General features: G+C 37.3%; 1 protein-coding gene across 4 annotated transcripts in view; it reads left to right on the top strand.

Annotated features, from left to right (window-relative positions):
- Lrrcc1 (leucine rich repeat and coiled-coil centrosomal protein 1) overlaps positions 1 to 7,426 on the top strand; it is a 34,655-nt gene extending 27,229 nt beyond the window's left edge. For 2 of the 4 annotated variants that reach the window (XM_087616656.1, XM_087616667.1), the window contains exon 19: positions 388 to 682. In XM_087616656.1, coding sequence (XP_087472782.1) covers positions 388 to 510 — 123 coding nt within the window. In that variant the 3' untranslated portion in view covers positions 511 to 682. 4 annotated transcript variants of the gene reach the window in all.
- Positions 7,427 to 14,123: the final 6,697 nt, after the last annotated feature.

Below are 14,123 nucleotides of genomic sequence, written 5' to 3'. Positions count from 1 at the left end.
AGTTGTGTGAGTTGCAAGTCTTTAAGGTGTGGGTGTTTTAAGTTAAACTCAGCATTGACAGGCTGCTCAGGACAATGGGATAATGGAATCAGAAAACTAGGTTTCTGTTCTCTGTAAAATAGGAATTTCACATTTTCTAAACTCAAAATGCAGTCAAAATACATTACGTTAGCCTTTGCAAGAGAATCTTATGAGGACTAAATAGGTTATACACATGAAAGTACTTTATATAGATTTCCATTTTATCATTTGAAAAAAGTTGCATCTTACTAACTTCATTTAATGAATCACAAATTATAGAGTACAAAAAGTACATCGTTGACTTTTCAAAATGCACCTAAAAATATTTTTAGAAAATTAAAATGTAAAATGTATACATTGGTTTAGGTTCAACAGATTGAAGACGAAATGCGAGGACTTCTGGAAGAAACATGCAAGAACAAAAAATTGATGGAGGAAAAAATTAAGCAACTTGCTTGTGCTATAAGTGACATACAGAAAGAAATGTGATGTTTAGTTGAAATGGACCAACAGACCTATTGTAAAAATGATTAAATATTGTAACAGTAGTATCTGCTATGTCTCTTTCTACACATTTCATTATGAATATATTTTAAGAGACTTGATGAAATATTGTATATGTGGGGTTTTTATAATAAAGCATTATCAATTATGTTTATTAGATGGACCTATCATAATAACTAGACTTAAAGCACTTTTCTTGTCTCTGTGCTGTACCTTGTTGATAATTACTCACTTACAGATTTGTAAAGGAATGTTACAATTTGACTATAGGAAAGATACGAAAATAATCATTGTTGAGTTGTTCTAATGCAGAACTACTTGTATTTACAGGTTATCCTTTAGTAAATGCAACTCCCTTCTTCTAAAGTGTCTGTAAGATGTAAGCAAAACAATATTGCAAGTCTACAGGATAAACAAAAATGTGTTCTCATTCAGAAAGATTTAGCTATCTCCACATGACTCAGTTTCCTCTTTTCTGGTGCATTTGTTCATTAAAAGTGACATTTATAGTTTTATAAATGTTGTGTTCTAGAAGAGCACAGCATAACCACCCTCATTCACACCTCCACTCACTGAATGAAGAGACTTTTGACTCTGCAACTGGAAACACTCATTTCACTTCCTATCTAGTCTCGTATTGCTAATTCACTGTTGTCACCACTTTTGTTGGTAAATATGTGTCCTTACCCCTGTGCCGATGCTGAGAGGAAGAAAATATAACACATTCGAAAACTAATATCATTAATAAACTAAAATTTAAAAAGTAAATAGAACCCAAATAATCTTTAAATATTCCTGAAGAGAAGGTCTTATAGTGTTATTGTAGCTGAGTAATAAATATACTCAGTCAAATGGTAGCTGACAGTGTAATTCTTGCCTGACACTTCCAGTTTTATCCATCCATAAGTTTGCTGTCTGATGGTAACCATGGAATTGGGTTGGCACAGATTTGTCAGCACAGATGCTGTAATACAGGGGACGTTTCAGGAAGGCTGTGGAACCTTTGGTGTTGTCCATAGAGGCAAACAGTCCATGAACCTTGCTTAATTATTACCGCATGTGCACTCGGTATTCCATTTCTGCTTGTTGACATACTGGCCCCCTATCTGTGAGATGGAGGAATAGAATGCTGAAGTTCACAGTAGGAGAACAGATTATGGTATGATTGGATTGGGGTGGGTGGGGGTGTGTGTGTGTGTGTTGTGTGTATTTTTGTTTTTGTGGTTTTGTTTTCATTTTTAGTGGGAGCAGGAGGAATCAGATAATCCATATAGTCACTGAAATACCAGTTTTAGAAATCATTCAGTTTTAGGAATCTAAAGGATTCTCCAAGAATACTGTATCCAGCAACTTACCTTCAGATCTAAATTCTTGACTTAAAAGCACATAAACTTAATGATCTTTGAACTTACACACTATGATCTGAATTTGGGTTCTAATACATACTTACATCCCAACTTAGATGTTATTCATAAAACTAACCAAATTCCCAAAGCCAAGGTTCCCTCTCCAAGACCACTGAACTTCTCCTGAACTGATGGTAGATTCAGAGGGCTAGTTGAGTACTTTGAGTAATAACTAGAAAAGATAACTTATCTACTGTTGTCCATTGGATTCCCAATACACTTGTGCATGGGGCAGGATCCTGAATGTTTTCAAGGATAACAGCCTAACTCTTCTTTGTCAAGGTGTCGGGAATACAGAGCAGTGCTCCTAACTCTAGTACTGTTTTATATATCACTCTTGTGGCTAATGACAAATATCTGTAGGTTAGTAGTATTACATGCCATTTAAACATTTCTGTGACAAATAATAGAGAAACATACATGTAGTAGAGAGACAGTAGAGTTGCCAACACTGGTAACGGTTTAGTTGCCAAACTATAACTATGGATAACTCATCTTGTTTACCATTTAAGGGCATACTATGCTAGAAGCAGATGTGGAAGAGTGGGAATGATAAGGTAGTCCTAATTATCTTCCGTTCTGCTCCCCATTACCCACACTGTTAGGGACAAGACATGGGTTTCAATGTCATCAGCTTCAGTAAGGGACCACAATCTGGTTTTCCATTTTATCCATAAGAATAGACTTTCTCGAGTTAAGTTCCCAATATATACTATTTTATTATCTTATTTTTTGTATATGAATGTTTAGCCTGCATATATGTCTATGCACCAAGTGTATGCCTGATACCCGTGGAGACCAGAAAATGATAGTAGATACCCTGGACTCAGAATTCCAAATGTTTCTAAGCCGCCATGTGGGTGGTAGAAACTGAACCCAGGGTGTCTAGAAGAGCACCCAGTGCTCTTACCCTCCATCTCTCCAGCCCTTCCATTGTATTCTTGTTGAATTCGTTTTGTTATAACAAACTTATATTTCTTATATTTTAATATGCATTGTTTATGCATAAATATGATTTCAGGCTTCACTTATCAAATTATAAGTACTTAGTGAAGGTGAAGATTAGAATTCTCATTGGTGAGCTGGTGAAATGGTCAGCTAGTAAAGGCACTTGCTGCTAAACTTGAGTGTCTGCGTTTGATCCCTGGGCTCACATAGTGGAAGAAAATTAACTCCCACAAATTGTCCCCTGACCTCCACATAAATGCACATGTGTCAACACACAAATATAGTACAATTTTTAAAACTTCAGTGCCACAATAGAGAAGGAGCAAAAGGAAGGGAGACAGAGTGAAAGAAAGGTGACTCAGTAGAGAGAGGGGGTGTGGAAGAAGGAAAGAAAGAACAAAGGTGACTCGAGTGAAATACCTATACCATTAAAACTAAGATATGAAAGAATTGAAGACACAAGAAAATCAAAATAATTTCAAGGATTGGAAGAACTAATACTATGAAAATATACTATGAAAAGTAGTATATGAACTCAATGCAACCCCCCCAAAGACATTCTTTACAGAACTAGAAACAGTTCTAAAATTGATATAAAACTGATATGGCAGCACAAAAGGCTCTGACTAGGTAAAGCAGTCCTTTTCTGAAACAATGCAAAATGAAAAATACTTTATTTCCACTTCCATAATAAAGCCTAGTAACATTGCCATAAAAATAAACAGTAGACCTAAGGAACAGGCCAGAGGACTCAGAAGTAAATCCACAGCTGGAGCCACTGGCTATCTGATAAAGCTCTTGGAAATAAGCATCAGAGAAGCAACAACCCCTTTAACAAATGATGCTGAGGAAATTGGGCTTATAAATGCAGATAAAAATAGGTCAATATCAACTACCTTCCACAAAAATCAATGCAAAAATGGATCAAGACCTTAATTTAAGATCTGCAGCATTGAAACTTGCAGAAGAAATTATATCTAACGCATCTCAAACTATAAATATAGGCAAGCATTTTCCGAAAGACTCCAATAGCACAAGAAATAACTAAGATTTACTAACAAATAAGAATTGGCATGAAATTAAGAAGCTTCTGAACAGCCAAAGAAATAACTGAGGGTGTGAGAAGACAACTTAATGGGAAAACAGAAGCTTCACCAGCTACATATCAAGCAGGGGATGAAATTGAAAGAAGGTATATGAAGAGTGTTGAAAGTTTAGCCCCCAAAATTCAAATCGTTTAACCATAAATAGGTTAAATGATCAATATATACCTGAAAATGCTTCATCATCAAGGAAATACAAATTAAAACTGCTTTGGTAGTCCTCACCACCCCAATCAGAATGCTATCCTACATAAAATAAATGGTGGCCAGTCAGTGTTGGTCCACATCTTTAGCTCCAACAAAGGCAAGCAGATCTCTGAGCTTGAGGCCAGCCTCATCTACAAAGCAAAAGCCAGGGCTACACAGGGAACCCCTGTCTCAAAAAACAAAAACAAGCAAAAAATTAAAAAAGAAGGGAGGAAAGAAAGAGAAAAACAAGAACAGAAGGAAATGAGAGAAACTGCTGGTGAGGATGTGGAAAAGAGAAGGATGTTGGGAAGAGGAATCTTTATCAAGATTCATGCAAGTACTTTGGAAATCAAGCATGGAGGTGCCTGCTATAGAACACAGCTGTACACTCCTGGATATATAGCCAAAGGACTCTTTTTTTTTTTTAAGATATATTTCTTTACTTAGATTTCAAATGTTATTCCCCTTCCCAGTTTCCTGTCCATAAGCCCCCATTCCTTCCCCTCCCCCTTCCCCTCTCCCATATGGTATTCCCCCTACATATCCCCCTTAATGCTCCCCCTCCATATTCCCCTGCACTGGACCAAGGGCTTCCCCTTCCACTGGTGCCCTTTCTAGGCTATTCTCTGCTACATATGCAGTTGGAGCCCTGGGTCAGTCCATGTATAGTCTTTGGGTAGTGGTTTAGTCCCTGGAAGCTCTGGTTGGCTGGCATTGTTGTTCTTATGGGTTGTAAGCTCCTTCAATTCTTTCAATACTTCTTCTAATTCCTCCCAAGGGGATCTTATTCTCAGTTCGGTGGTTTGCTGTTAGCATTGACCTCTGTATTGGACATGCTCTGGATGTGTCTCTCAGGAGAGATCTATATCCAGTCCCTTTCAGCATGCATGTTTAGCTTCATCAATCTTATCTAGTTTTGGTGGCTGTATATATATATATATATATATATATATATATATATATATATATATATATATATATATATATATATATATGGGCCACACATGGGCAGGATGAGGCCATCCTTGAGTCGCTGCTCTAAACTTTGCTTCCATACCCCCTCCTATGGATATTTCCCGCCTTTTAAGAAGAGTGAACATACCATACAGGTGATTTTCAGTATTAGTGATTACAACTGTGAAATCGATCCGTAGATGAAAGGATAAAGAAAATGTAGTACATAAACACAGTGGAATTTTATGTACATGTAAAGAAAGAAAAATCACAGCTGTAGGGAAATAGATGTAATTAGCAAAATAAGCAGATTCAAAGAAAAATACATTTCTTCTCATATGCAGAACTTAATTTAAAACTGTGCACATGTGCACATATGTGCATGCATGTATATTTTTGTAAGTCATGATAAGATGAGGGTAATAAAGAAGAGACTTTAAGGGGGTAGGAGTTAAAGTAATGGAATGCATATAATAAGAAAGCAGAAGGACTATGGGGAAGAAACAGCTATAGAAGGGGAGGGCACAAGGAAAACCAGTGGAGAGGATAAGTGAAAACAGAATAGTGACACATACAGATGAGGATATCTTGATGAAAACCATTGCTATGAATGCGACTTAAAAAAATTAATGTCAAAATGGAAAATATTCTCAATTCCACTCTTCCAGAGCAAAAATATTTAATCGTATACTATATATGTTGTTTTTGTTATTATCTTTGAAAGGCAAAAAGAGTATAAAACTAAAAATCATTCTGCTGCACATTCTGTTTAAATACAGTCTGTACCTTCTGTTTGTAATTACTGGATATAACTTTCAAAAGGCCCTTGCATTATCTGTCAGATTGCTATGCCACGAGTGCTATGAGCAGGGGCATCTATCATAAGAGGATTAACTATCCTTGAAACCTCTTTTAACCTAGAAAATGCAGAAGATAAATGTATGCTGCGAGCATTTGAAGAAAAAATGGGCAAATTTAAATTTAAAAATGTGACAGTGAAGAGTTGTGATATAGAAGCTTTTGATGGACCATTAGCTCAAGGGAGAGCTGACAGTTGAACTTTGATATTATTTATTATCACGAAATAAGATTATTTAAAATTCACTCAGTTATGCTTGAGGACATGCCTCAATGTTAGGGCATTTTCACAGGCCATAGGTTCAATCCTCAATTCTCAGTACTTCTTCCCCTGCAGATGTGGGAGTGGCAAAAAGAAGAGGAGGAGGAAGAGAAGGAGGAAGCACTGGTGTACTGCCATCATCAAATAAAAATTTATTTTCTTAACTATTTACTACATTATGATAATACAGTACACATTTTTAATTTATCCTGTATATATGTGAAAGGTGTATGTGATGTTCCACAAATGTCACATACTGTAAATCCAATAAGCTGTAAACTAATAAATTATTCTCTTTATTACAAAATACTTGCAAATCATCCCTCAACCCAGTCCTGAATTACAGTCGTTTTCTAAAATATATGAAAAATTACTATTATATAGTTATAACACGTCACAGTATTTGTCCAAACAAATCTATGTGATTAACCTAAATTTATTAAAAGATTGCTGGCATGGAAAATACTACTCTACAGGTCAGTGAAATTCAGGTTAGTTCCATTGTACTGGCAAGTGCACAAACATCTGACTTGGAACTTGCCAACTGGTTTGAACACTGACTTGAGGTAAAGATCTCTGAGACCTTTCTCCAAAAAGGCACACATAAGTGTGTAGCAAATTGATTCTCTTTTGAGAACTATCTCCTTTATAGCCAAAAAAGTCATGGAAAGCAAAATCAGACTGAAACTAAAAACATGTTTTTAGTCACTTAATAGTTGTTAAGTGAACAGTATTCAATAGTAACCAGTAGTAGCATCTTAAAGGTTTTTTGTATTCTGGTTTCTAAAAATTGCATTATGAACAGAAATTTCAAAAAGGTCCTGCAGTATTACAAAGGTTTTTCATCATCAATCTCATTTTCAGCAATGTTTGGGGAAAAATAAACATCATTATTTTTCACTGTGCTGTTCATTATTCACAGGGTGACTATGCACGTGAGGACTGAAACTGAAAAACACCACCTACCAGGTCATTTTCTCATCTCAGTTGCGGATGTGCTTCTGAGAGCTTGGACTTAAGCACCAACATTTATTGTTCTGTGTTTGATTATGCTGATGACATTTGCACAGCTCTATATATTAAAACCCATAAAGACTGAATTGTATTGTGTATAAATTTTACATCTATGAAATGTTTTTACAACAAATAAAAGAATAAAGACAAAAGTCTACAATTATAACAGTTTTCTCTCTGAAATTAGGAAAACAATAGTGTAATTTTATTTTCAATATCAGGCAACAAAACAAAAAATTTTGATGGCTACTTAAAATGTTTGTTAACTTGTTAATACATTTATACTTGAGACCCAGAAAATTTAAACAAATGAATATTCTAATCTGAAAACCACAATTACCAATCAAAATTTTAGAGTCGATTGCCATATTTCCCTTTTTAAGATATCTAGACTATTATATTAAAATGTGTTTACAAAATTACCCAGAAAATTGTAGAAAAAAAGTAAAATTGTATGGTTGCTTCCCCAAAACTAATCTTTTGAAACACTATACCCCAGTCCCCAACCCTGTCCTTCCTTTTGATATGTGGAGATACTTTATGAGAGATGTCATTAGAGTGTGAAGTTTTCATGGTGGCATTAGTACCTTTGTAGGAAAATAAATCCAAAACTGTTCACTAGCCACTCAAAGATAAAGTGCAAAATTCTACCTACTGTCCACAAGCCAGCAAAAGATTCCTAACCAGAACTCAGGAAGTTCTATGCCTTGATCTTAGACTTGCAGCTTCCTGAACTGTGAGAATATTTCCAGTTTAAGTAACCAGTTTCTGATGTAGTATGGGAACATGAGCTAAATAAGACACACAAAAATTGTCTTAGAAATGATGATAATTTTATTTCACATCGATTTCTGACCTAGCATATATAGCAGAATGTTCCTTAATTAAAATCTCAAGAAACAAAACATATACAAACATACACACAAAACCACCAACAATAACTACAATGAAATAGCAGGAATTAACAATCTTTGGCCATTGACATTTTTCAATAACAATGGACTCAATTCCCTAATAAAAAGACACAGAATTTCAGAATGGATGCAAAAACAAAATCCATCCTGCACATAAGAAACACCTCGACGTCAAAGATAGATACTACCATAGAGTAAAAGATTAGAAAAAAAATGCCAAGTAATGGCCCCAAGGAATGAGCTGGTGTAGCTGTTCTAACATCTAAAAAGTTTACTTCAAGCCAAAGTTAATCAAAAGAGATGCATAAGGACACTTCATACTCATCAAAGGAAAAATCTACCAAGATGCCATTTCAATTCTCAACATCTATGCCCAAAATGCAAGAGCACCTACATTTGTAAAAGAAACATTACTAAAGCTTAAATCACACATCAATGCTCACACATTGACAGTAGGAGCCCTCAATTCCCCACTCTCACTAATGGATAGGAAAGCCATGCATAAATTAAACATAGAAATAATGGACCTAACATGTTTCTAACCAAATAAGCCTAACAGAACATTTTGCCCAAATGCACGCCTCATGGAATGTTCTCCAACACTGAACACCTACTTGGTCACAAAGCGTCAACAGATAAAAGAAAATTGAAATAACGTCCTTCATCCTAGCAGAACAAATGAAAGCCGGATTTTAGCAATAACAGAAACAACAGAAAGCCTACAAACTAGTGGAAACTGAACAACTTTAAGGCTAGAATTCACTGAAAAAGAATGCACAACTACCCGTATTCGTGGGACATGAAGAAAGCTGTGTAAGAGAAAAGTTCATAACACACTTTCCTTCCTAAAGAAATTGAAGAGATCTTATACTAACAACAGTACCCCTGAAAGCTCTAGGACAAAAGAAACAAACACCCAGGAAGAGTAGAAGGCAGGAAATAATAAAACACAGGGTTGAAATAGATAAAATAGAAAGAGAACATTATGAAGAATCAAACAAAGAATTTGTTCTTTAAGAAAATCAACAAAGACCAACCCTGATCCTAACTAAAGGCAGAGAACGAATATCCAAATGAAAAAACAGAAAAGGTTACATAACAATGGACAACGAGGTAATCCAAAGAATCATTAGGTCCTACTTCAGAAACCTATATTTCACAAAATTGGAAAATCTACAAGAAATGGGCAGTTTTCTCAATGGATACTACTTACCAGAGTTAAGTCAAGATCAGATAAACAACTTGAATAGACCTATAACCCCCAAGGAAATAGAAATGACACTAAAAGTCTCCCAACCAAAAAAGACCCAGGGCCAGAACATTTTCACCCAGAATTCTATCAGAGTTTCAAAGAAAAGCTAACACCAATACTCCTATTTTATCCCACAAATAAAAACAGAAGAAACATTGCCAAATTCATTTTATGAGATCATAGTCACCCTGACACCTAACACACACAAGGACTCAGCAAAATGAATTATACAACCATTTTCCTCATGAAGACTGATGTAAAAATACTCAATTTTTAAAAATGAAACAGCTGGTTGCTGCCGCTGCAGAGAGCCCCTGGGCAGCACCCCACGAGCCAACCTGAGCCTCAGGACCACAGGTAAGACCAAATTTTCTGCTGCAAGAAAGCTGCCTGGTGAGTTTGGGACACACGGAAGCAGAATTTCTCTAGGACCGGGCACGTTCTGTGTTTACCGGAAGTCCCACACACGCGGATCCCGGCCCGCAGCAGCTCTCTGCTCCCAGACCCGGTGAGAGAGAGACCCAACCGCCTGGACAGGTGGGCACTCCTAAGGCTGCAGAGCGGAAGAGACCACCAACACTGCTCACCCCTGCCCACATCCCTGGCCCAAGAGGAAACTGTATAAGGCCTCTGGGCTCCCGTGGGGGAGGGCCCAGGAGCGGCAGGACACCTGCCTGAGACACCTCCTGAACCTGAAAGAAACAGACCGGATAAACAGTTCTCTGCACCCAAATCCCGTGGGAGGGAGAGCTAAACCTTCAGAGAGGCAGACAAGCCTGGGAAACCAGAAGAGACTGCTCCCTGCACACACATCTCGGACGCCAGAGGAAAAAGCCAGAGACCATCTGGAACCCTGGTGCACTGAAGCTCCCGGAAGGGGCGGCACAGGTCTTCCTGGTTGCTGCCGCTGCAGAGAGCCCCTGGGCAGCACCCCACGAGCGAACTTGAGCCTCAGGACCACAGGTTAGACCAAATTTTCTGCTGCAAGAAAGCTGCCTGGTGAACTCAAGACACAGGCCCACAGGAACAGCTGAAGACAGTAGAGAGGAAAAACTAAACGCCCGAAAGCAGAACACTCTGTCCCCATAACTGACTGAAAGAGAGGAAAACAGGTCTACAGCACTCCTGACACACAGGCTTATAGGACAGTCTAGCCACTGTCAGAAATAGCAGAACAAAGTAACACTAGAGATAATCTGATGGCGAGAGGCAAGCGCAGGAACCCAAGCAACAGAAACCAAGACTACATGCCATCATCGGAGCCCAATTCTCCCACCAAAATAAACATGAAATATCCAAACACACCAGAAAAGCAAGAGCTAGTTTCAAAATCATTTTTGATCATGATGCTGGAGGACTTCAAGAAAGACATGAACACACTTAGGGAAACACAGGAAAACATTAATAAACAAGTAGAAGCCTACAGAGAGGAATCGCAAAAATCCCTGAAAGAATTCCAGGAAAAACACAATCAAACAGTTGAAGGAATTAAAAATGGAAATAGAAGCAATCAAGAAAGAACACATGGAAACAACCCTGGATATAGAAAACCAAAAGAAGAGACAAGGAGCTGTAGATACAAGCTTCACCAACAGAATACAAGAGATGGAAGAGAGAATCTCAGGAGCAGAAGATTCCATAGAAATCATTGACTCAACTGTCAAAGATAATGTAAAGCGGAAAAAGCTACTGGTCCAAAACATACAGGAAATCCAGGACTCAATGAGAAGATCAAACCTAAGGATAATAGGTATAGAAGAGAGTGAAGACTCCCAGCTCAAAGGACCAGTAAATATCTTCAACAAAATCATAGAAGAAAACTTCCCTAACCTAAAAAAAGAGATACCCATAGACATACAAGAAGCCTACAGAACTCCAAATAGATTGGACCAGAAAAGAAACACCTCCCGTCACATAATTGTCAAAACACCAAACGCACAAAATAAAGAAAGAATATTAAAAGCAGTAAGGGAAAAAGGTCAAGTAACATATAAAGGGAGACCTATCAGAATCACACCAGACTTCTCGCCAGAAACTATGAAGGCCAGAAGATCCTGGACTGATGTCATACAGACCCTAAGAGAACACAAATGCCAGCCCAGGTTACTGTATCCAGCAAAACTCTCAATTAACATTGATGGAGAAACCAAGATATTCCATGACAAAACCAAATTTACACAATATCTTTCTACAAATCCAGCACTACAAAGGATAATAAATGGTAAAGCCCAACATAAGGAGGCAAGCTATACCCTAGAAGAAGCAAGAAACTAATCGTCTTGGCAACAAAACAAAGAGAATGAAAGCACACAAACATAACCTCACATCCAAATATGAATATAAAGGGAAACAATAATCACTATTCCTTAATATCTCTCAATATCAATGGCCTCAACTCCCCAATAAAAAGACATAGATTAACAAACTGGATACGCAACGAGGACCCTGCATTCTGCTGCCTACAGGAAACACACCTCAGAGACAAAGACAGACACTACCTCAGAGTGAAAGGCTGGAAAACAACTTTCCAAGCAAATGGTCAGAAGAAGCAAGCTGGAGTAGACATTCTAATATCAAATGAAATCAATTTCCAACTAAAAGTCATCAAAAAAGATAAGGAAGGACACTTCATATTCATCAAAGGAAAAATCCACCAAGATGAACTCTCAATCCTAAATATCTATGCCCCAAATACAAGGGCACCTACATACGTAAAAGAAACCTTACTAAAGCTCAAAACACACATTGCACCTCACACAATAATAGTGGGAGATTTCAACACCACACTCTCATCAATGGACAGATCATGGAAACAGAAATTAAACAGTGATGTCGACAGACTAAGAGAAGTCATGAGCCAAATTGACTTAACGGATATGTATAGAACATTCTATCCTAAAGCAAAAGGATATACCTTCTTCTCAGCTCCTCATGGTACTTTCTCCAAAATTGACCATATAATTGGTCAAAAAATGGGCCTCAACAGATACAGAAAGATAGAAATAATCCCATGCGTGCTATCGGACCACCACGGCTTAAAACTGGTCTTCAATAACAATAAGGGAAGAATGCCCACATATACGTGGAAATTGAACAATGCTCTACTCAATGATAACCTGGTCAAGGAAGAAATAAAGAGAGAAATTAAAAACTTTTTAGAATTTAATGAAAATGAAGATACAACATACTCAAACTTATGGGACACAATGAAAGCTGTGCTAAGAGGAAAACTCATAGCGCTGAGTGCCTGCAGAAAGAAACAGGAAAGAGCATATGTCAGCAGCTTGACAGCACACCTAAAAGCTCTAGAACAAAAAGAAGCAAATACACCCAGGAGGAGCAGAAGGCAGGAAATAATCAAACTCAGAGCTGAAATCAACCAAGTAGAAACAAAAAGGACCATAGAAAGAATCAACAGAACCAAAAGTTGGTTCTTTGAGAAAATCAACAAGATAGATAAACCCTTAGCCAGACTAACGAGAGGACACAGAGAGTGCGTCCAAATTAACAAAATCAGAAATGAAAAGGGAGACATAACTACAGATTCAGAGGAAATTCAAAAAATCATCAAATCTTACTATAAAAACCTATATTCAACAAAATTTGAAAATCTTCAGGAAATGGACAATTTCCTAGACAGATACCAGGTATCGAAGTTAAATCAGGAACAGATAAACCAGTTTAACAACCCCATAACTCCTAAGGAAATAGAAGCAGTCATTAAAGGTCTCCCAACCAAAAAGAGCCCAGGTCCAGACGGGTTTAGTGCAGAATTCTATCAAACCTTCATAGAAGACCTCATACCAATATTATCCAAACTATTCCACAAAATTGAAACAGATGGAGCACTACCGAATTCCTTCTACGAAGCCACAATTACTCTTATACCTAAACCACACAAAGACACAACAAAGAAAGAGAACTTCAGACCAATTTCCCTTATGAATATCGACGCAAAAATACTCAATAAAATTCTGGCAGACCGAATTCAAGAGCACATCAAAACAATCATCCACCATGATCAAGTAGGCTTCATCCCAGGCATGCAGGGATGGTTTAATATACGGAAAACCATCAACGTGATCCATTATATAAACAAACTGAAAGAACAGGACCACATGATCATTTCATTAGATGCTGAGAAAGCATTTGACAAAATTCAACACCCCTTCATGATAAAAGTCCTGGAAAGAATAGGAATTCAAGGCCCATACCTAAACATAGTAAAAGCCATATACAGCAAACCAGTTGCTAACATTAAACTAAATGGAGAGAAACTTGAAGCAATCCCACTAAAATCAGGGACTAGACAAGGCTGCCCACTCTCTCCCTACTTATTCAATATAGTTCTTGAAGTTCTAGCCAGAGCAATCAGACAACAAAAGGAGATCAAGGGGATACAGATCGGAAAAGAAGAGGTCAAAATATCACTATTTGCAGATGACATGATAGTATATTTAAGTGATCCCAAAAGTTCCACCAGAGAACTACTAAAGCTGATAAACAACTTCAGCAAAGTGGCTGGGTATAAAATTAACTCAAATAAATCAGTTGCCTTCCTCTATACAAAAGAGAAACAAGCCGAGAAAGAAATTAGGGAAACGACACCCTTCATAATAGACCCAAATAATATAAAGTACCTCAGTGTGACTTTAACCAAGCAAGTAAAACATCTGTACAATAAGAACTTCAAGACAC

The sequence above is a fragment of the Rattus norvegicus genome, chromosome 2 (assembly GCF_021556685.1).
Source record: "Rattus norvegicus strain SHRSP/BbbUtx chromosome 2, alternate assembly SHRSP_T2T, whole genome shotgun sequence".
Lineage (NCBI taxonomy): Eukaryota > Metazoa > Chordata > Mammalia > Rodentia > Muridae > Rattus > Rattus norvegicus.
The sequence above is the reverse complement of the archived record's forward strand: the minus strand, read 5'-3'. Positions and strand labels throughout refer to the sequence as shown.